Source organism: Papaver somniferum, chromosome 11, assembly GCF_003573695.1.
Source record: "Papaver somniferum cultivar HN1 chromosome 11, ASM357369v1, whole genome shotgun sequence".
NCBI lineage: Eukaryota > Viridiplantae > Streptophyta > Magnoliopsida > Ranunculales > Papaveraceae > Papaver > Papaver somniferum.
Window position 1 is genome coordinate 29,942,164 of NC_039368.1, and position 24,070 is coordinate 29,966,233.

Below are 24,070 nucleotides of genomic sequence, written 5' to 3' on the forward strand. Positions count from 1 at the left end.
TCACAAGGGCAAAACGGTCATTATATTATAAGTTCTGGGGGTGTATTTAGAGAGGTAAAAAAAAGGTCTTCTTTTATTCTCTAACTGGGGTTAGGGGTTTTGCGCATCAACAGCGAGATCATAAAGGTAAGGGTTTGGGGTTCCTGATTGCATTTTGTTAGTGAGAAATTGGTTTTTGTTACTGATGTCAATCTTTTTATTGATTTCTAGGGTTTGTATTTCTTATTTGTTTTGGAAGAAATGGAATCTTCTGTGTAGATAATCTTATCGTAGTTAGAAAAATCTCATTTTGTAGAATAATCAAATTACTGGACATGTTTCTGGATGTTGTTTAGTTAAAGTCTGATTCAGTTAAGCTTAGCTCGAGCGAATCCCTCATTCACCATTGAATCTTCAATAGATATGACTACAGTACTATTGAATTAGGTTTTGCATACTCTAAAAGCATCGTAGAAATGGGATCCTCAATTCAGTATTTATCACATTTTTGAAGAGAAAAATAATTACTCTAGAGATGGTCTCAGTAAACCTCAATGTGAATGATTTCTGTTTTATCGTTGATAGGATAGGATTAGAAGCCTTTTATTCTATTGATTATATCAATGGGTTTCATTAAAGGATTTAACATTTTGTAGTTTTAGTTTTTTTTCTTATCAAAAGAAATGCATTAATGAAATAAACAAGTGAGATGCCTTACCAAAAAAACTGGCAGGTTGGCAAAATTACAATGTTGCATTGGGCTGTGAGGCCAATGCAGTAGCCACCTGGCATGCCAAATCAATTGGAACATGAACTTGTCTACTCAGTGTGTATAGTTGCTCTTCCGGTTATTTGGTTCACGGGCACCTGACCAACTCAGGCAACAATTAGAGAAAAAACATCGTTATCCAAACACGTCCCTTAAACTCCTAGCCCTAAACTCATTTCAAAAGAATATTTTTCTATCTTTCTTTGTAATCGATCACTCGATATAATCAGGAAGTTCATCTAATCAAATCAATTCTTCTCCTCTGATCTACCACTCTTGGTTTTCTAGGGTTTATGAGAAAGTGAACCATGTCTGCTAATTGTGCAAGAAGAGCTTTTCAAAGCTTTGCAAAGTCATCATCATTTGCTTCTGGTGCTGCTAAGTTTGGTGGATTTACTTCTACTGCTAAACCAACTTCTGCATCTCATTTTCTAAAATCTCCACTTTTTTCAAGGTATCTTTTCCCCTTAAATCCCTATTTTATAATTTCGATAAGGGTTCTTTTCGTTGAATATTTAAATCAGAAAAGATATTTTTGCAATCTTATTGTTCGTCGATTATGACGAATCTGAATGTTTTTTAGGCTTCCCGTGTTGGGTTGCGCACAGTCGTTGATGCCATTGCACAGTGTTACTGCATCTGCGTTGCTTACTTCAAAGCTCTCTTTGAAGGCAGGAAATTGGGCTTGGCTTTCAGAAGGTGCGTGTCCCTTTCATTTTTCTTTCTTTGTTCTTTTTTCTTTTCTCATTTTGAATTTTAAGTCTCACACTTGTCTAGTTTATAATCAGCAAATTTACCGTGTTTGGTTGTTTAATGTACAATTAACAGAAGAAATCTGTGAATTCATTCTTTGTCTGATTAAAGTATGAAGTAGCATTCTACCCTGTCGCAAATAAGTATTACATTGTTTATTTTTGAAGAGTCAAGTGCCATCAGGCCCATCACTTACCATCTTGATACCAAACATCAAAAACCCTGGATCTAATAGTTCATTCATTGGGCACCCTACTGAACATTTTGAAAGAAAGGGGCAATATTCTTCTGGAATTCAATAATAACTAAATGAATAAAGAGATCCAATGGTTGATGTCATGTCTTGTTTGTGTGTCTAATGACCTTGTGAGTCTGTTAGTTGTTTATCATAATTACTTCTCAACTTGTCTTCTCTGCTCAATATAGGATGTTGTGATTTGTTTTCTTCCCACTGCCGTCGTTTACTATTAGGGAATTCTTAGGTTCAAATACTCTAACTCCTGGTGTCTGTCTTGACGGAACGTGTGTCATATGGGTGTGTGCATCCACTCCTTTAAAAAGTATCCTGCAGTAGCTTAAAGTGCATGTAGTAACCTTTGGGAGGCAAACCTTTTTTTCCTCTTTGTTAACACGTTACTGCGTAGGGAGAGTGACTGTAGCCAGTAAGTTAAGAAAGGAGGAGATACCGTTTCAAGCTGTTGCATTAAGAGAGCAATGCTTACTTCTTTTAAGGCTTAAATTATTAAGCATAATTTGGAGAAATTGGGTCTTGGGGATGTATTCCAATAAGTCTAGCCTGAAAATGGTATTATGTTGTTATAGGCATTCTCGTAAAATCTTTCTGGGCTGTGATTGTGTGACTAGTAGACGTATGGTAACGAAAGGTTTTCCACCTTCCCAACCCTCTTTTTCATGTATTGTCTTCCTGAAATTTTGACAGGGAGTTCCCTCGATATTACGTAGGTGGATGACTATTCTTGATAAGCTTCCTTTCCAAGGTGGCAGATATGGTCTCAGGTGGTTCTTGATATTTGCTTGCCTGATCTTTTTTCTTTCTTTCTATTTTCATTTTCACAAAAAAATTCTTAAGCTGTGAAAAACAATTGTCAGTGGTTAGGACTTAGGAGAAGTTGTAGTTATGTTTGTGCATGTAGTAGGGTGGTAAATCTGTGGTTGTCGATATGGCTTATTAGAGAATAAATCTTTTCATGACATTGCACAGCCTATTGAAGAACCCTCTTTAGTTTGTTGAAGGATTTTATTTTCCATTGATGGCCATCTTCCATAAAATGGGTTATCAGATGTTTTTGTTTGTGGCTGAAAGATGAGGTAGTCCGGAAAGATGAGAATGCGTTATGTTGAATGATCTTTCTATATCATTGACTTTTTGGTAGTTGATACAGTACGAAACGAGACCTGATCTGCTCTTTTTCGTTGCTTGTAACAGGATTTGCGACCCCACTATAACATGGCCGGTGAATCTAGTAGGCTTAAGAAGTAGAATCAGATGGAGAGGGGAATCATTTCTGTTCCACCGTCATTTATTTGTAACTACAAGCAAAGAGAGCTAAATTGTGACATGACAATTTATGTAGTTTTCACTCTTTAGTTACAGTTCCAAATTTGGTTTTTGGATATACATTCATCATCAGGAAAGGCTCCTTAACTTGGCTGAATGCTTCTATTCTGGTGCTTAGTTAAGCAAAGATTTTGTATCTAAATGGCTAGTATAATTTTGTCATTCTCTTAAATGAACTCGATATTGTCATTTGTTCAGCTTTCCATCAGTAGCTGATGTATTCTTAGGTAGGCATTTGGGTCCTTGTACCGAGGGCCAACAACTAAAACAAATGATGTCAGGTAATCAGGTTATTTGGATTTCGAATTAACTGTTGTTGATCTGCACCTACATTATTTGTTACCAAACCATTCAGGGGCTTAGTGCTTTGCTGATATTTTTTCTGGTGTTTATGCAGAACCAGTTAGATATACAATATTAAAAGAAAACACCTGTTTATTATTACTTTTGATCCAAAAAATATTTTATTATTGCAGACTACAAACTGGAAACAGTCCAGAATTAAAATATTTAATTATCGTTTTTGATTAATTAATGGATTTAAAAATGCTCATCTTGAATAAGTCTGGGTATGCAGGAATAGGATGTGCTAGCATCTAGTGTGCTAACAGTTGACGACCCTAAAATCCATAGTTACAGTAAAACCAGAGTTACCACAGAAAAGTAACACTTCCCCAGAGGCAACTTCCAATACCCTTCGATCAAAAAAAAAAAAAAAAAGAAGTCTTCCAATACCTTCAAAGGAACTTTTTTCCTGCAAGCGTAGAAATTCAAACCTCTGATCTCAATCAATCTTAGTTATGAAGTCAGCAGCAAAATTGGTTTGTAGTAGCTCCTTTTACGGTCTCCTCTAATGCCATTTCTTATTTTCACTGTGACATGATTAATCACATAAGTTCTGGAATAATACTTAATTAAAATTAGATTAATTAAACAAATTAATGTACGTGCAAACAACTTAATTCAGTTTTCCAAACAAGAAAAAAAGAAGAATTTAGTTCCATTTCAAGTGAACACAACACAGGACAAGCACCCATTACAGCAAAAATCAAACGACTTTTATATATTTATAGCTCATCATTTGTCATACACAAGAAGTAGCTAAAATTTCTACTTCTCCCCCTGTTTCTGTCCGTCTCTCAATCTCTCTATAGATTTTATTTCTCATTTTTTCATGGCACCACCACTACCACTTCCTGAACCTCAAATGGCTTTATACCCACTGTTTCGATCACCAAGCAATTCAGTTACACCAACAACTTCTTCACCTCCATCCCCATCTCGCCCAGGATTCTCCCTTCAAAATCCTAATTCTGCAAACACAAAAAAATCCAAACCCAATAAATTACTTCGCCGGTTTCGATCAGTTTTTCGTTCACTGCCCATTATAGCACCCGTACCTTGCAAAATGCCGACTATGAGTGTCGGAAGCAGTACCGATAACAACCACATGCACGGAGGAATCCGAATGACGGGTACGTTGTTTGGTTTCCGGCGGTCTCGTATTAGCCTTGCTATTCAACAAAATCCTAAATGTCTTCCAATGCTTGTTCTTGAATTAGCAATACCAACAGCCAAGTTATTACAAGAGATGGGGTCAGGGTTAGTAAGAATAGCATTGGAATGTGATAAAAAGCATCCAAGTGAGAAAGTTAAGCTTCTCGAAGAACCACTTTGGACTATGTTCTGTAACGGGAAGAAATTGGGGTATGGTGTGAAGAGAGACCCAAGTCAAGATGATTTGAATGTCATGCAGTTACTCCATGCTGTTTCCATGGGTGCTGGTGTTCTTCCTACCGAAAGATCAGAAAATGAAAATGTGACCGAGGGTGAAATGACTTACATGAGAGCGCATTTTGAACGTGTTACTGGATCCAAAGATTCAGAGACTTTTTATATGATGAATCCTGATGGTAATAGTGGACCTGAATTAAGCATATTTCTTGTCAGAATTTAACACTTCTTTATCATGATTTTTTGTTGTTGTTATCTTTCAGCAATTATACATATTCAAATTTATATTCATTTATTTTAATTTCTAGTGGTCGATTTCTGCATTGAGCGAGCTTTAAGTTGTAATTGTCTAGTTGGTGTTCATTGACATGAAGGTTGAGATAGATCCACGACCCTAGTTTGGGTTGATGAGAGTTTTTTGTTTTTGGCAGAGTGGTGTTTGTATGCATGTAATTCTGTTTCTTTCTTTCAATTGATATATAAACTGTAAACTACAACCTTGTCCCCTGATTACTGTTAATGAGGACTACTGATCTTTTGTATTGATGAGTATTCATCCATAGAATGGTTCTCCACCATCCCACCCGCTGCATCTTTGGAAAAAAGAACAATAACAATAATTGTGGAAGATGTCATCTAAGGACTACTGCTGTTGCTTTAAAATAAAAATTGTAAAAGATTGGTTCTACAACTGATATTGATCCAAGACACATCCAGCACTCAACTTGTCAATGTTGCCTTTGTAAATGGTCCCAATTAAACTAGTGCAAGAAATATGGAAAAGAATATGAATTATTAAAACTAAAACAGTAAAACCTGCGGAAAAGATTGAACCATAAAATGTAGAAACCAATTGAACTAAAGAGCCTGCATACAGATTTTAATATCCAAAAAAAAGAGCTTTTATACAGTGAGGCCTAGTGTGAAGAGGTTTCATTAGTAGTCACGGTATAACTTTCTTCATAATGGACAACCCTAGAAACAGAAAAATGACAACGATGATACCATGAAAACCTTACATGGTTCCCAAACAGCACAGCAGATCAATTACACTACTTTGGACTGGTAAGATCTTTCTCCAATGGCTGTATCCCTTTCGAAGAATTTAAACAATCTATACTCGCCTCCTTATAGCAAAAAGATATTGATGATTTTATCAGTTGGATTGAGACTCAAGGAGAATGTTTGTAGCCATGTTGATGTCATTTCTTGCATGTATCAGTGCCTGCCTTGCAGTGTTTCTATCGAACCCCATCGACACCAATGTAGTAATGGATTCCTCAGGTGGCTCCGCGGTGAAAACAGGTGGAGCAATCGGATTATTTCTCTAAAACACACACACACAGGAAAAAAAGAAGAAAAAAAGAAGATAAGTCGAAAGAAATGATAATGATCAAGTCCAAAAGGTACAAGCATAAGGAATTTCCTGCAGAAGAAAGACGCAAAATTAAAAATTACCATGGTTTAGTCTACCCATGGTATGTATGCCGCGAGGTGAGGTCAAGGTGTATAAACCTCAGTTCTATAAAGCATATGATACAAATAGGAGAGGGAAACCCCAATCAAGAAATGCTTTATTTGCATAATTATCTTACACCTGCTGCCCGACACATTATCAGTTGATGGTTGTAAACCACAAACCGAGTTCTGGCAAATAACTATGGAGTGTTTCAAGAGAATAAGGGACAATTTAAAGAAATAGCTAATGAAATCGTAATATATTTACTATTTCACTGATACATGAGATAGTGGGCCTAAAGAGTATCCCACGAGTGCCGCATCAGAAAAAATAAGTATTTCACGACATAGACTTCTCTAGGTGAACTAGCGTGGCAATATTCACATTAACAACAGGCTGATAACTGAACACGTCACACAGACCCAATGTGGAATAAAATGATGTAGTAGTTGTATCATGATTCAAATTGGACGACATATGGACTCCCTGCACTAGGTTACTGTTCATATTATGAACAAATTTGATACGCAAATCATACATTGGATGAAGAAGATACGTGGGTAAGTGCTAAAAAGAGGACAATGATGCCTTAAAGACAAATCTTCTACTACTATTTTAGTTTACTCAACCCTTCAGAACATAGACACCCAAAATCATTATGTCTTTCAGTGGAATGGTTTTAAAGATACAAAATCTTAACTGCTTTAGGAGTAAGACTAATATAAAACTAGTTAAGATACTTGCCTGCACTTCACGACCTGTGAAAGAAGGTACGTTTCCAATGACATTCCTGCTTGATGTTGTAGGGGGTGTAATCCCAGGAGAAGGCAAAGAGAGCCGTGAGAAGAATGAGGCGATGAATGCCGGGAACTGAAAAAAAAATCACAATTGCATTTCAAGAACAACATGCTTGGATTTGCAGAATTAGAGACTAATTTAAAATCAAACTGTCATAACTCGAACTTTTAATTATAGGGAACGCCTTATGTTTTCCACAGGAATCCCACGGAAGGCGTTCATAGACAAATAATATACTTATTTCTTTAAAAGTAACTATTGCTTTTGAGTTTGGCTCGACACATTATCTTATTGGACTTTACTGATTATTTTGATTAGTTAGACTAAAAAAAAATAATCAGAAAGTAACCTTTATCTTGCGGATGCGAAGAATGTTGAGGCGATACAAGGAACCAGCAAGAATACCACATATACCTGGAAGGATAGACCTTTTCCAGGATGAAAACAGAAGCTGTAAAATTGAAACAGAGTTGGATTCATACGGTCGAAGTCCCACACACCATAGAAGAAAACCAAACCATTAAGTTAAAAAACAAAAAGGTTACCTGTAGACAGGCTAAATATATGAAAGACTTGTCAGAGATGCTAACACCAAATATGCGAAACCGTGTTGAAACTGGAATGTCAAAGTAGAATGGTACGAATGACGAAAATATAAGACCATAGGGTCCTGAGGTTAATATATTCAAGGTGGCATCTGCAAACAAAAAGGAGCAAAATTAATCCTCGGTTATTTCCTTAAGAGGGATATGCTGATTGGGTAAGGAGGCAGCAGAAAGCAGATTAACATAGCTCTTTACTATAGAGGTTATTAGTCAAGTCTCATGATGATCATTGCAGCATGAATGGGCGAAAACAGAATACACACAAGAAATTCTTCCATATAACAAGTGTGCCACAAGATGAAAAAAATAAATAAAATGATTAGAAGTGAACTGCTAAATTATAAACTCCTCAACCCTGCTTGATATAGGCAGCCTGTAAGTAGTTAAGATTGTAAATGTTTACTGCACTAAGTATCTATGTTGCCATCCTCTACCCTTGCTTGCTGTATCATATGGAAGGGCACAAATGATTGTCAGTACTTTGTATGTCAGGAGGTCAACTGCTTACTATCAGTTAATATGAAGCACTTCAACCTATATTCCAATTTACGGGGATTGGGGTATCTATTAGTGCATAAGCTGGAAACGAGGTTTCTAGGACTTCCATTTGTAAATCTTTAGAACCTATGACACCGAAAAACTTATACAGTAATTCAACGCAATATGCCAATATGAATCAAAAGAGCAACATTTGAAGTTTTTATAAAGGAGTGTACCTTTAAGGAGCGTCAACGCAAGCACCTCGAACACTGATGAAACGATCACAGAGAACAAGATAAAAACCTGCACAACACAATAGAAGTATTCTGTAAGAAACCAATCCAGTACCCACTGCACATGAGGACAAACGAACTACAGACTATCAATATTACTTCAGTCTATGGGTGTAAAATATTAGTGAATCTTTTGCTGTGAGAATTTCAGCCATTTTGAACTGTGCAAAATGGTCACTCGGAATGACTAAGTGTTATATGCTGGCTTAGTGTGTGTTCAGTCTTGAACTTCAAATGTGAAATCACTTGGATGCATGGCCTAATGGTGGAACTCAATATCTGCAGGACAAGCTAGCAAAAGATTCTGAAAAATTCTTCAACTGATGGCCAGCAAGAGAAGCTAGAACTGTCAGTCCTTACTAACCGAGTATTTATTGGAGCCTATCTGTCTCTCGAATACCCTGAAGTAGTACAATAAGTACAATCCGAACATCAGTTCCGGGGTGGATGAAAACGCAAAGACTGATGCAATTAGCTTCCAGATTTTAAGCTTTTTGAAACTATCCTGTAAGAAAAAATGAAACACATTTGGTCATACTGCTCGAATTTTTCAATCTGCACAGGGAAATCATCATAATCACAAATATGATTCACTTTTTCTCAAAAAAAGAAACAATGAAGGGATTTAGTCAAGAATGGGTAAGGACTTAGATTACCGGTGCTTGTAGCACTGGGCTTCTTCTATGTAACACAGACAACACATGTTTCGATATGAAGGTAAACTCATGACTGAAAAGGTTGGTTATCTGGAGTTTAAAGTTTAAACTATATGCTGTACTGCAACTTCAACGTTTGAGCAAATAACATGATTGTTGATGTAATAACCAAGTTTTACATTTTCCATTTGACATGATAGAGAGACAATGGAAATGCTGTCTCTCATTATCTGATGCAAAGAACGACGGCGGGTGGATAATATAGAAAGGAGATCCTACCTTTTCAGACGATACAACAGGAAAGTAGCAACACCCAAAGTTGAGACACATTAATCAGATCAAGAATATCACTGAATGCTTTGACATAAGCTAGAATCATATGATTAACTTCCATATTTTATATATAGTCAACCCTAGGATGACATGATGACACGATTGACGAAATCCAAAGTCCAGGATATAATTTATAGCTTCGCAGTCGATCATGAAGAGCAAACATAAGATATACATTATTATTTTGGTACTTAGGTTAGATTCAAGGTTAGGAGTTTCATCAAAGGCATTAATATATCCTTCTTTCACTATAATTTCACTATAAACTACAGTTCCGCCAACAAATGGTCGCAATTGGGACATAACACAGTGCACTGCTCAGTAAAACTAAATTTAGAAAAAATCTAAACCCATTGAGTAGCAGATAACGTGTTAGGGTATATTAAACAGCTTCAATGTCAAATTAAGCAATACTCACGACCCCAATAGCAAAACAATAAAAAACTTAACAAATACCTATATTAAGTTAGGTATGAGAAGAACAAAACCAATACAAAAATCGGAAAGATACCTGATATGATAGTCCAAGTGTGGATGAACGACCTTGAATCCCAAAGTAAATTGTAAGGACTCCAGAAGCAAGAACGAAGGCTCTTGAGACAGGAGCATTCTCTTCAAAAGAAAAATCAAGAGATTTCGTCAAAAAATACAAACAAGGAGAGATCTGCAAATTAGGGCATCGTTAGGTTGGAAATGACAAAATACTTACGGAAACCAGATGGACCGCCGTTCATTTTTGGAGATTGAGTGAGAGAGCGAGAGGAGAAGAAGCAATTCAACGACCTCCCTCGCCTCCTGTGATCGGTGGTATAAAGAGAGAGAGAGATTTTGGGCTGGAGGTGTCTGTGTGTTGCTGGTATTTTGTTGCTGTACGTTCTTCTTGTCCGACTCGGTTGTTGTCAAAGTAAAACTCCGAAAGGATTTTCTTCCCCTTTTCTAACTCGCATGCGGTAAAAATAAAAACTACTTATAAACAACTACTAGCTACTGATTAGCAGTAGAGATTAAAATTGCCAACAACTGCATACTATGGTGGTAAAAGACCCCTATTTGTCCATGGTGCGGCCGAGAGGCAGCACCAAAGGTTGGATTTCACATTTTCACCAATTTTCTCTATGGATGGAGCTGAAAGTAGGGCTAGTCCAGCTTGTTAGGTTTGATGAGGGGAGTAATGTACTGGACGTAGGGATGTTCATGATTCTGATTAAATTATTAATCCAAATCAAATCGAACCGAATTATATTGGTTTAAACGATTAATAAAAGTCATTTCTTTTTCGTCCGTTAAATTTGGGCATAACTGTAACTCTGGATGTTTGTATTAGTGTCTCGTATGACTCGTATCCCATATATATGTGGGAGCTTTTGGTGTGTTTGAAGTTAAAAGAATTACATGTTCAAACAAGTTATAAATTGGTTATTGTTACAACAGGTTTATTCTTAGAGAAATGAATTATCTTATACTCGGAACCAATATATTTTTTTGTTAACGGTTTTACATGGAACCGTCTCGGTTCAGTTTTGTACCAAACTGTCTATGAAAGGCTTGGTACGGTTTCAAAAACTTAAACGTCGTCACCCTTGGTTTTGTCCAAAACTGTACCAAATTGTACCATGTACAGTCCTACATATGTGGCCACTTGCCCTTACATGGTTAGTTCGGTTATCTTGTTTTCCTTAAGCGAACTAAAACTTCGATTAAATTATCTTACTTTTCAAATAAGCTAGACAATCGTAGAAGAGGTGAGGTCCAAAATGTATTACAATTATTTTTCCTAATCCAAGTGGCTAAGTGATGTGCACTCAAATCACAATATCCCTTTGGGAGAAAAAAAATTACACTTGAAATTTGTATACTATAAACATAAAGTTGCACATCTTTCCACCAAACATCAGTAGTAGTAGCAGCAAAATCATCAAAACTTCGCAAATTGATATTTTCATTTAGCACATGAACATCACTCTCTAGCACCAGTTGACTAAGATTTAAATCCATCGCTTTAGCAAGAGCAAGCTTTATTTTATGCAATACATTCTCCTAACTATGGATAATAGACATTAGAGATGTTAATGATTGTTACATAAGTGAATTTGAGAGGATAATCTCACCGAGGAACTCCGACTGAAAAAGAGGACCATGGGATCCAACTACAGTTAGTAGTGATGGAAATTCATCCCAGGGAGGGAGGGTATCAAGAATCTCTAAAAAGAGTAAAGATTCATAACAAGTCAAGTTCGTTAACAGAGTTATCGGCAAGGGTAATATTAAAAGAATTTATCTCATAAAATGGTTATGATTGCGCATCTCTTACAAGAGAAACCCTTGAGCATTTATAGAAACCTAACAGAGAAAAAATACCAGACAACTAACAACAACTGAGATAAAGGAGAAAAGATAAAGGAACCCAAGTGCCGTACACAAGTATAATAAAGCTATCTAATGACACACACACACACACACCCAATCTGATACAAGGGTAGTAAAATACATCAGATTGTTGCCTAAACTGGAAAAGATAGGATAGGTTAACCCTTTGGTGAGAATGTCTGATAACTGTTCAGATGAAGGTATGTAAGTGAAAGACACAAAGTCAGCTTCAAGCATATCATGAACAAAGTGATAGTCGACTTCAATGTGTTTAGTCCGAGCATGGAACACGGGATTTGCATCAAGGGCTCTAGCTCCATCATTGTCACAGTAGAGAGTAAAATGAGTCTTTAGTGAAATATGAAGTTCAGTTAGAAGTGTGGAGAGCCACATTACCTCAGCAGCTAGGATTGAAACATCTTTATACTCTGTTTCAGTGCTTGATTTAGAGACAGTTGGATGTTTCTTAGATTTCCAGGAGATGAGAGAATCACCAAGAAACATGCAGTAACCAGCTGTGGATTTTCTAGTGTCCATCCAGCCCAATCTGAATCAGAGTAACCTGACAGTGAAGAGATATCACCAACATAAAGTGTAGTACCAAACCGAAGAGAATACTTCAGGTAACGTAAAATTCTCTTCACTAAAAGCATGTGAGTCGTCCTAGGAGCATGCATAAATTGAGAGGTGTAGTTGACTCCAACGGTAATGTCAGTACGAGTGAGGGTGAGGTATTATAGGGCACCAAAAATGTTGCAGTATTCCTTAGGCTCAGGAAGAAGCTCCCCATCACTCACTGAATCTCTTTGACCATGTGCGACAGGGCTATTACATGGTTTACAATCAATCATACTAGTACGCTGAAGTAGTTCCAAAGTATACTTGGACTGGGTGAGAAGCAGAGAGTTTGTGGAAGTATCATTTCCAAAAAATAGTGTAAGTCACCCAAGTCTTTCATTGACAAAGGATGTATTGAGTCTCTTAAAGAAATATGACAAGAGAGATGAAGATCTGCGAATGAGTTAGATGTCATCCACACAAAGGAGTAGTGGCAATACCTCTGACCCAGAGAAGTAAATAAAAAGAGAATGATCAGGTTATGACATGATGAACCCATGGTTGATGAGGAAACTACTAATCTTGTGAAACCACGCATGAGGTGCTTGCATCATGCCACGAAGTGACTTGTTGAGCTTACAGACATGAGTAGGGTGGTCTAGATCTATAAACCCCTTGGGTTGTTCCATGTACACAGTATCTTAAAAATTACCATGGAAGAAAGCATTTGAGACATCCAACTACCTCATTGTCCATCCATTAGAGAGATCAATTTTCAAAATAGCTCTTGTTAGAGCATTGCTCGGTCAAACTCGCATGTGTTGCTATATCAAGCATGTTTGTCAATGTTAGTGATCAAAACTATGAGTCTTGATTTCTAGCCTATTTAGATGTCTCAAAACTAGGACATAGATTGTGTAGTTGAGCTTTATACTTCACGGCATTCATCTCTTGAAGACGAAGAACTACTAAGGGGAGCTTGTGGAACTTCATCGACAAAAGGTATGTGGAGACTGAAACTTATATATATCACTTAGAAAGTCTATTTCTAATCTATCTCCTATATTCATGAGACATAAGTCGTGTTACAATATAGTTTTCTATTATACACATTTGAGATTTCGAGTTGAGTTTATCTCGCTTATATATTTCTCGGAATATGTGTTGGCAAGCTTTCGCTTCGGCCGAATTCATCTTACATTCGTGACGAAAGTCCGAATAAGATTATATGAAAATTGTCGTGTCACATCTTACATGGTTTGTGTGATACAATCATTTGGTGTTGTCTTGGAATGTTTCATTATGATAATTTCAATAACTTGAAAATCGCTTTAACGAAAAATAGTTTGTGAACAACAACTATATAACGTCCTCTAAAAAAGTTTCAATGATTGAAATAACGAGTTTAAAATCATGTAACCATGTTTGTATATAAGCATAGTGTGTTAATCACATTAGTGTACAAGTCCAAAACCGGGAACCTGAAGTATGCGTACCTGTACGCGTACTGGTGGTTACTGATGTGTGGCCAAGTATGCGTATTCGTACGCATACCGACGAAAAGTTCACATCTGTGAAAATCTGCTGGAGTTTGGAATGTGTTGAAGTATGTGCACCCATACGCGTACTGGCGTAACCAAACTCAAGTCCGGATACTCAAGTATGTGTACCCGTTTGCGTACTTGAGTGGGTTACTTTCTAAAATCGGTTGTGTACATGAACCTAAACATTTATATAGTAAGGAATGCAATCTTTGCAAACCATGGCTATAATGTTCATGAATTGATTCGAGTGAATCAAATCGATTTTGTTTCGATTGTGTTCTTGTATACTTCTATGAGAATATAGCAATTGAACGACTCTTTAGCTAGTTTCATTTGAGTCATTTGAACTGGTTATGGATAAGATGAATATGGTTGATATGAGAGTTATCATATGGATAACTTCGGTTGACCGTTATTGAGCCAACATGGGTGTACACGTTTGGGTACGATTCATAAACCTAAATGAGGGTACATTTCATTTGTGTTTAACAAGCTAAGTTCAATCTAACGGTTGAAAGATATTAGCTTGGTTGAATAAGGTTTTTCATATAACCTTGAATATTGAATGCTTTGTTACCAAGGTAACTTGGATTACAAACCCTGATTTGAAAACTATATAAAGGATAACTCTAGCAACTGGGAAACATAATCCCCACACCTCCTGTGTGTTACTAGTTGCATAAGCTAGAGTCGACTCTCCTTTAACCTTAGGTTTTCCTAAACCTTGTAGTTTAACGACTTGAAAGACTTCATTGGGATTGTGAAGCCAGACCCAACTATTTCTCTTGTATTTGCGTGTTTTGATCTTGCCCGATTTTATCGCTTGAGTACTATGTTCTCTAAGATTTGCTCGAGATTAATTTCTCCGATAGGCAAGATAAAACGTGACCACAAACATCTTCGTCTCATCATTTGTGATTCCACAATATCTAGTTTCTCAATCATATGATTTAGATTATTGTGAGGTGATTGATAATACTAAGTTGTTCTTCGAGAATATAAGTCTGGTTTATCAATTGGTTCTTGTTCACCTTGATTTATCAAAAGACGGAACAAAAACTCTTGGGTATTTCTGTGTTATTCAATCCTATAGACTTTTATGTGTGAGACAGATTTGTTTATCATGTCTTAAACTTTGGGTCGTACTAACTCTTGGTTGTGGGTGAGATCAACTAAGGGAATCAAGTGCGTAGTATCCTACTTGGATCAAAGACGTAAGGAGCGCAATTGTACCTTGAATCAGTGTGAGATTGATTAGGGTTCAACTACAGTCCAATCCGAAGTTCATTGGTAGTAGGGTAGTGTCTTTAGCGGCTTAATACAGTGTGGTGTTCAATCTGGACTAGGTCCCGGGGTTTTTCTGCATTTGCGGTTTTCTCGTTAACAAAATTCCGGTGTTTGTGTTATTTCTTTTCCGAATTATATTTTGTTATATAATTGAAATATCACAGGTTGTGCGTTAAGATCAATCAATTAGAATATCCAACCTTTGGTTGTTGATTTACATTGATTGACACTTGAACATTGGTCTTTGGTACCGTTCAAGTTAACTCCTCTTATATTCAATCGGGCTCGCAGATTTATATTTGATGATTTAATTAAGAGTTAGAGATATTAAACTCTTTGATATACTTTTATCTAGATTGAGTCTGACTGTCTAGTTGATTCTCTAGAAAGTGTATTGGAGTAAGTCCTCTCAGAATTCCAACGAATTGTTGGGTGTGGTTGTTAGACCCCCACTTTTTCAGCTCTTATAATGTTTAATTTGACAACATGCTGAAAGTCTCAGTGTGATCAATACCATATAGTTGATGGTACCCCTTAACAACCAAGCGTGCTTTGTACCTCTCAATGGTGCCATCTGATCTGATTTTTACCTTGTAAACCCACTTACAGCCTAACACATTCACAAATGGTTCATATGGTACCTTAGTCCAAGTGTTGTTGTCCTTTAGTGCTTGATGTTCAAACCTCATTGTAGTCACCCAAATTGGATTCTTGGTTGCTGTTTTGTATGTTTTTGGTTCTTGAGGACAAAGAACTAATGTGAAAAAAGTCATTTGTAAAGTAAGTGACATAGTTTGGAAAGTACTTGGTTTATGAATACCATGATGTGATTTGGTAGTCATAGTGTTTGATGGAACAATGACATTAGTAGTTGGATCAGGATGGATGCTTGATGGAGTGTCATTGTGAATAGTGAGTGAAGAGTGAACTGGGTAATATGGTTCAAGTTCCTCAATAATGACTAAATAGGAAGATGTAGTGTCACTAAAGGTTATAGGGATGGAGTTATCACAGTTGATACATGAAGGACAGTGTCAGATGAGGTGCAACTGCATAAAGGAAATACTTTCTCATCAAAAATCACATGCCTTGAGATGTAGATCTTCTTGCTAGAGTTATCACAAAACTTGCATCCCTTGTGAAGTTGACTATATCCAACAAAAATACATTGTGTGGACATATGGCTCAACTTATCCTTCCTAGAGTGACCAAGGAAACTGAAGCAAGCACATCCATAAACCTTCGGAAAAGATAAATCTGGTAGCTTAGTAAAGAGTATCTCAAATGGTGTCTTGTAAGCAACTAACTTGGATGATGATGTTTATAAGGAAGGTGACAGTGAGGAAAGCATCTAACCAGGATCTCTTTGTCATACAAGCAGCAAAGGAAAATGTATTACCCATTTCAGTGATGTGTTTAACCTTCTTATCTGTAGCTTCATTCTACTGAGGAGTACTTGAACAAGAAGAACACGCAATAATGGCCGACTCATCAAGAAACATCTTCAAGGGACCCTTTACCAACCCACGAGCTCCATCACATTGAAAAGTTTTGAAAGTGCAAGATAATAAATTTTCAGTAGATGCTTTGATATAATTAAAACACATAAAACTCTCATCCCTAGTCTTCTTAGGATATATCCATGTATTCTTGCTAAAATCATCAAGGAACAAAATGTAATACCTGAACCCTAGAGTAGATGTCACAGGGGATGTCCCCCAAATATCACAGTGAACAAGTTGAAGTGGTGCAGTGGATACTCTGTTTGAAGGTAGAAATGAGAGTCTCTTTCTCTTGCCAATCCGACATGACTGACAACTGGAGTTGGAGGCATCAATAATGACTTGTATAAGAGACTCTGATGCTAGTTTCTGAAGGATGGAGTTGGCTGGATGACCAAGTCTTTGATTCCAGATGTTGGAGGTGCACTTAGTATCTACATGAGCCCGAGGAGAAGCACAATGAAAAGAAAATACAGGATATAGATTACCATCCTTGGGTCATTTATAAATGATTTGCTGAGTGTTTAATTCCTTAAGAGAAAATTGGGAAAATGCCCCATATTTGGATGCCCCGTCGGGAAAATTTATGGGAAAATTCCCCACCCGTTACATTTTCCATCCAAACTGGTTAAGTGATCAAACTCGTGGCTTGACCAGTCAATATCTCGTCGCATGAGATGTCGTCGGATTATGGAGTGACCATTTTAATAAGATTAAACGGCTGTAAATTAGCCACGTTTTACATCCTACCACATTAAAATCATCGTGACTATGGACCGCTTATAATGCACCACCTATGTTTTCATCTGAAAGATAAATCAGATCACCACTTCATTTTTTCTATTCTTTCCGTGACATTAAAACACATCCAAAAACTAGATAAGTCTAAAACCAGTTGCAGAGCGAATTTTGATGGTGGTTGTTTACCTTTTGTTGATTAGTTCTAGTTGATGTGTGTGGAAAACAAGTAGACGATTTTTGTCGTCCAAAATTCGAAGGACTTAAAGAACAATTGAAGTAAGCAGTTAATCAATGAAACCCATTTTTAGTTTAGGCTATTTTGCTGAAATTTCAATTTGATTTTTATTAATTTTGTTCCAATTGATATTAGGGTTTACTTATTTGGGGAAGTTCATATGTTAATAGGCTATTTAATGGCTGAAATAAGTGTGAGGGAATGTCTGAAATTTTATTAATTTTGATTTCTAGGCTTGAAAAACAATTGGGTTTTTGTTGTTCAATGTGTTTATCACCATGGGATGAAATAATCGTAGTTGATTTACTGATTGAAGATGAAAATGAAGAATTAAAATTTCTTTCATGTTAATTGAAGAAGATGACGCATGGAGGGTGTCTTTTTTTGCACACGTAATATCACATGTGTGCTAGTTTGACCACTTAACCATTTTGGACGGAAAACGTAACAGGTGGGGAATTTTCCTATAAATTTTAAGATGTGGGGTATTTTACCGACGGGGCATCCAAATATGGGGCATTTTCCCAAGTTTCCCATTCCTTAATGGTAGACCCCCAACGAGTAAACTCAACTGAGAAGTAATTATCACTTATAAGCTTGCCAACTGACACAAGATTCTGCTATAAGTCTGGAACATATAATACATCTTTAAGAGAAATAGTAGAGTCAATTGAATCAAGAACAGAGTCACCCACCATTTTGATTGGTAACAACTTACATCACCCGCTAAAACTTGTTCTTACCCAGAGTAAGGAATTGGATTTTGCAGAATTGTAGCAGAGTTTGTCATGTGGCTTGTAGTTGTTGAATCAAAGAGACATTGGATGGGTGGTGAATATATAGATGAAGGTTATGGTACTTGAATTGTATGGTTGGCATGGTGTTTAGGGCCATTTGGTTTCGCATACCGATAAGGACATCTATAAGCAGAGTATCCTTCCTTTTTGCAGATCTGACAAACACAGTGTTAGAGCACTACTCGGTCGAACTCGCAAGCATGGCTATCTCAAGCTTGTTTTCAAGTTTAGTTGCAAAAACTATAAGTCTTGATTTCTAGTCTACTTATAGATAAGTCTCGGATTAGGATAGAAAGTGTAGTTGAGCATTAGACTTCACGAAGTTCATCGATTAAAAACAAAGAGCTACTAAGGAGAGCTTATGGAACTTCATCAACAAAAGGTATGTGGAGACTTGAACTCATCTATCACTCAAAAGTCTATCTACTCTATCTCCTATTTGAGACAAAAGTCGTATAGCTATATAGACTTCGATTATACACATTTGATATTTCGAGTTGAGTTTAACTCGCTTACATATTTATCGAAATATGTGTTGGGTAAGCTTTCGCTTTAACCAAGTTCATCTTATATAATTGACGAAAGTCAAAAGATGATCATGTGAAAATCACCTGGTAACATATTACATGATTTGTGTGAGACAGTCATTTCATGTAGACTCGGAATGTTTCGTATTGATCATTCAATCACTTGAAAATTGCTTCGAAGCTAATAATTTGTGTGAGACAGCTATTGTAGTCTTCTAAGAATGTTTCAATCATTGAAATGGGAGTTTAGAACATTTAACCATAATTGGATTTAAGCACAGTATGCATACTTGCATATGTGTTGATCCAAGACCGGAATGCAGTATGCATACCCGTATGCGTAGTGGCTAGGTCAGGTAAAGTCCGGGTAGTATAGTATGCGTACCTGTATGCGTATTGTATCTGACTGAAGTTTGGAAGTGTACGACAATATGCGTACCCGTTTGCATGCTGGCGAACACGGTCCAAGTCCGACTACTTAGGTATGCGTACCCGTTTGCATACTTGAGTAGGTTATGTTCTGAAATCGGTTTGTTTATGAACTAATACATTTATATAATAAGGAATGCGATCTTTTGCAAACCGTGGCCATAATGTTCATGAATTGATTCGAGTGAATCAAAATCTATTTTGCTTCAATTGTGTCTTGTATACTTCTATGAGAATATAAACAATTGAACAACTATAGAACTAGTTTCATTAGAGTCATTTGAACTAGTTATGGTTAAGATGAATAAGGTTGATATGAAAGTGTTTATATGGCTAACTTTGGTTAACTATTATTGAGTCAACAAAGGTCCACACGTTTAGGTAGGGTTATTCATATCTAAATAAAGTCACTCTGCATTTGTGTGTAACAATCTAAGTTCGATCTAACGGTTGAAAGATATTAGCTTGAGTTTAATCAGGTTTTTCATCTAACGATGATTATTGAATGCTTTGTTACCAAGGTAACATTGATTTCAAACCCTGATTTGAAGACTATATAAAGGAGAACTCTAGCAACTGGGAAACCTAATCCCCACACCTCCTGTGTGATACTAGTTGCGACTAGAGTCGATTCTCCTTTAACCTTAGGTTTTTCTAAAACCCAATAGGTTAACGACTTGAAGACTTCATTGGGATTGTGAAGCCAGACCCAACTATTTTCTCTATAGTTGCGTATTCTGATATTGATGTTTTCTATCATGATTGAGTACTATCTTCTCTAAGATTTGCTCGAGATTTAATCTCCGATAGGCAAGATAAAAAGTAGTCACAAACATCTTCATCTCATCGTTTGTGATTCCACAATATCTTGTTTCGCTACCATACGATTAAGATTATTGTGAGGTGATTGATATCTCTAGGTTGTTCTTCGGGAATATAAGTCCGGTATATCAATTGGTTCATGTTCACCTTGATTTATCAAAAGACGGAACAAAACTCATAGGTATATCTGTAGGAGACAGATTTATCTATTCAATAGACTTTTCTGTGTGAGATAGATTGGTTTATCAAGTCTTCGACTTTGGGTCGTAGCAACTCTTAGTTGTGGGTGAGATCAGCTAAAGGAATCAAGTACGCGAAATCCGACGTGGTTCTAGAGGCGTAAGGAACGCGATTCTACCTTGATCAGTGTGAGATTTGTTTGGGCTCAACTACATTCCAGTCCTAAGTTAACTTGGAGTAGGCTAGTTTCTGTAGCGGCTTAATACAGTGTGGTGTTCAAATCTGGACTAGGTCTCGGGGTTTTTCTGCATTTGCGGTTTCCTCGTTAACGAAATTTCTAGTGTCTGTGTTATTTATGTTCGGCATTATATTTTCTATATAATTGAAATATCCCAGGTTGTGCGTAAGTTCAAAAAAATATGAATCCAACCTTTGGTTGTTGATTAAATTGATTAACACTTGGATATTGGTTTTTGATGTCGTCCAAGTTATTTCTTATATTCAATCGGGCTCGCAAATTCATATTTGTTTGATTGCAGATTGAATTGAGAAATAGAGATATAACTCTTTGATACACTTTTTTTAAGATTGAGTCTGACTATCTAGTTGATTCTCTTGAAAGTATATTGGAGTTAGTCCATACAGATTGTTAAGCGAAATATTGGGTGTAGTTGTTAGACCCCCGCTTTTTCACACAATCACTGTAATCAGATTTGACATTAGAAGATGATGAACCTAAATTGTAGGTATTAAAGTTTTTCTGGTAAAGAATGCGAAAGACGTGAGATTATCAACATCCAAAGTTGTTTCATGAAATTGGTTTTGTAACCACTGCTCATGTTGTAAGAGACGAGATTTGAGTTCATTAAATTTCAGAGATACATCTCTATTTTGAATCGAGATAACAAACGAGTCAAACTCACGACCCAACCCATGCAACACATGCATAACAAGGTCTGAGTCACAAAATCGTTCACCAATAGATGATAGTGAGTCAAAGATATCTTTAATCTTTTGCCAACCGATCGTAACTAAGTTAGCACCCCGTTTCATATTGAACAACTGATTTCTCAACTTAGACTTCCTAGCTAAAAAGTGATTGGAGAAGGAAGTAGCAAGATATTCCCATACTTATCTAGAAGTAGTAGATCCCAGAATGTCCTTAGAAACAAAGGATGTAAAAGTTCCATTAAGACAGCTGATAACAAAACGATCCAACTTTCTCCAAAGAGCATAATCTGGATTTGGTGTAGTACCAGTAGCAGTGGTGATTGTAGAAGGAGGTAAAAGGATGGAACCATCAATAACCAAGTAGATCTGTACTGATAAGAATAGATTTCATTTGAACTTCCATACTAAGTAGTTTGAATCATCCGATTTCTCAGAAACATAGTTTGAGATGTTTGTAAAAGGTATAGATTGGGGGAAATTGTATTTGTAAGTTGAATTTTGTGGTTGATTTGTGTTGTGTGGTTGTTGTTAGGGATGAACATGGTTTCGGTTTTCCGCTGGAACCGGACCAAACCAGACCAATTAGAAAGAAACCAAACCGAACCATTTCCTAATGGATTGGTTACGGCGTAGAAAGTGGAAAACCGATAGTGTTGGTTTTGGTTTGGTTTGACCTCTAAAACCGAACCAAAAACCATTGGAAAACCGATTAATTTTTAAACTTAATTTCTACCGTTGATTTACAAGTATTAGATTCTACCCATTGATTTAGAGGATAAATAGAAACCCTAAATCTAATATTTCATTATGATACTCTCCCTCTTTCTCTTTCTCCTTCTCTCAGTCGCCTCCCTTCTCCACCCCCAACTACAGCCGCTGCTACTCGACTTTTTTCTTCCCGTTTTCCTTCTTTTTTATTTGTCAATAACTAAATTAAGATATATTATATATCTTCTTTTGTTCTCTAGAATTGGAGTAAACTTTAACTATTCTTGATATTTTTTAAATTTTTTTTTATCTGTAAATTTGTGTAAACCAGTACTATCGGCAACTATGATTTTTATATCTGTAAATTTGTGTTTTTTTTTGGTTTTACAAAATTATTGGTTAACCAAAAACCACTGGGACAAACCGAAACCAACGGGAACCATTTGGAAACCGAACCAATGGTTAATGGATTGGTTTGGTTTAGATTTTTAGAAACCAATAGTATTGGTTTCGGTTTTGGTTTGGCTAGAAACCGAACCAAAACCGACCATGAACAACTCTAGTTGTTGTATGGTTTCATCATCAAATGAAGACGCCATTGTTTTTGGCTGTTATAGTGAGGGTGGCGGCTGTTGATAGAATCAAAACCTAAAAATCTGATACCATGAAAGAGTTTATCTCATTAAATGGTTATGATTGCGCACCCCTTACAAGAAAAACCCCTGAGCATTTATAACACATACCAAGGTTAAGATTAACAAAAACCTAACATAGAGAAATCTACCAGACAACTACTAGTAACTGAGATAAAAAGAGAAAAGATAAAGGCACCCAAGTATCGTACACAAAGATAATAGGGCTATATTTTAACAAATATATACATGGAGATAACACGTTTAATGAAAACAAAAGACAATTCTTAGCAATTCTCGTTTCTTAACAAAAATAATTTGGTATTTATATTACTAAATGAACCACACTAGAGCAACAATGTAGTTGAGAGAAGGATGAGTATAGTTATTGCTAAAAGAACCAGTACTCAACCAAAAGGTTAACCAATTAAATATAAGAGCGCAAAAAAATAAGATTATGTGAATAACACAATAGATCACCAGAGGAAGCGTCAAAGTTTCCACCTCACCCATGCATAAAAAACACAGAGGTTAGTTACTCGTAGACTGCTACAATGTAAAATATGTTTTATTTTCTTTATTTTTTTAACAAAAGAATGAACAACTAACCACAACATAGTTGTAACTTGCAGCGGTAAGTAAGTCGTAACGGGGAAAAGTTTTATAGGGATATCAAAAACCAGAAAACTCTTAAAACAATAACCTCTTGTTCAGTTATTCCTTGGATTGAGATATTTGCATAATATCTTCCAAAGATTCTAAACCTTAACTCCCGGACTTTCCTATCGGTTTATCCCAAACTTGACCCTCTTAGGAATTTGATTGCCTCTAATGTGAGACTGATAATCGAGATTAATACTGACGGTATTTTCGATTTAAGACCATTAGAAGTTATCCGTGCTAATATTCGTAATTAATTGATAAATGTTGCTACCCTGCAATTCTAACTTCTTATGTTCATGAAGAAACCAATACATAAATGATAGATATCTTTTAGATTTGAACCTTCACTTAGTGTTAGAAATCCAAGGCCTTATCTAGATTCTACGTTGAAACCAGTCTTGAACCAAATATCCTTCGTGATAAAGCCGTAATCTCCACATATATTGATTTTAGAAAATAATGTGTTCTACAACTTAGCACGTTAATTTCCATGTGCTCATATCCTGGATTCATGAGTTTTCTTTAGAGAGCAGTTTTTATTCATTTTGGAAACGACCTGATTTGCATACTCATATAAGTAAGTTTCTTAAGACGTTTATGCGAGACACCTGTAAAAACTAATAGACTTATAAAGTATTAACACAATCCTTATTCTTGCAGAACCGCAACACTAACTATAAATGTGAAGA

General features: G+C 36.4%; 3 protein-coding genes across 4 annotated transcripts; 2 read left to right on the forward strand and 1 right to left on the reverse strand.

Annotated features, from left to right (window-relative positions):
• The first annotated feature begins 36 nt into the window (after positions 1 to 36).
• On the forward strand, positions 37 to 3,271 carry LOC113322867 (protein NUCLEAR FUSION DEFECTIVE 6, chloroplastic/mitochondrial-like). Of its 2 annotated transcripts, XR_003347311.1 has the most exons (5): positions 37 to 126; positions 1,037 to 1,202; positions 1,332 to 1,447; positions 2,442 to 2,518; positions 2,949 to 3,271. XR_003347311.1 is itself a non-coding variant. In XM_026571041.1 (4 exons), exons 2-4 carry the CDS (start codon positions 1,057 to 1,059, stop codon positions 2,966 to 2,968), a joined length of 282 nt encoding a protein of 93 aa, XP_026426826.1. In that variant the 5' UTR covers positions 40 to 126; positions 1,037 to 1,056; the 3' UTR covers positions 2,969 to 3,263. The 2 variants fall into 2 exon arrangements, 1 of the variants encoding a protein (XP_026426826.1); XM_026571041.1 differs by lacking the exon at positions 2,442 to 2,518 and having other exon boundaries at positions 40 to 126; positions 2,949 to 3,263.
• Positions 3,272 to 4,282: 1,011 nt separating this feature from the next.
• LOC113323393 (protein MIZU-KUSSEI 1-like) lies at positions 4,283 to 5,037 on the forward strand. Its single transcript, XM_026571692.1, has one exon. It carries the CDS (start codon positions 4,288 to 4,290, stop codon positions 5,035 to 5,037), a length of 750 nt encoding a protein of 249 aa, XP_026427477.1. The 5' UTR covers positions 4,283 to 4,287.
• A 605-nt stretch (positions 5,038 to 5,642) lies between these two features.
• Positions 5,643 to 10,343, reverse strand: LOC113323392 (rhomboid-like protein 20). The gene is made up of 8 exons (XM_026571691.1): positions 10,148 to 10,343; positions 9,950 to 10,050; positions 8,814 to 8,954; positions 8,393 to 8,459; positions 7,617 to 7,768; positions 7,421 to 7,522; positions 7,018 to 7,143; positions 5,643 to 6,141 (listed from the first exon to the last, which is right to left on the reverse strand). Exons 1-8 carry the CDS (start codon positions 10,170 to 10,172, stop codon positions 5,971 to 5,973), a joined length of 885 nt encoding a protein of 294 aa, XP_026427476.1. The 5' UTR covers positions 10,173 to 10,343; the 3' UTR covers positions 5,643 to 5,970.
• Between the last annotated feature and the right edge of the window lie 13,727 nt (positions 10,344 to 24,070).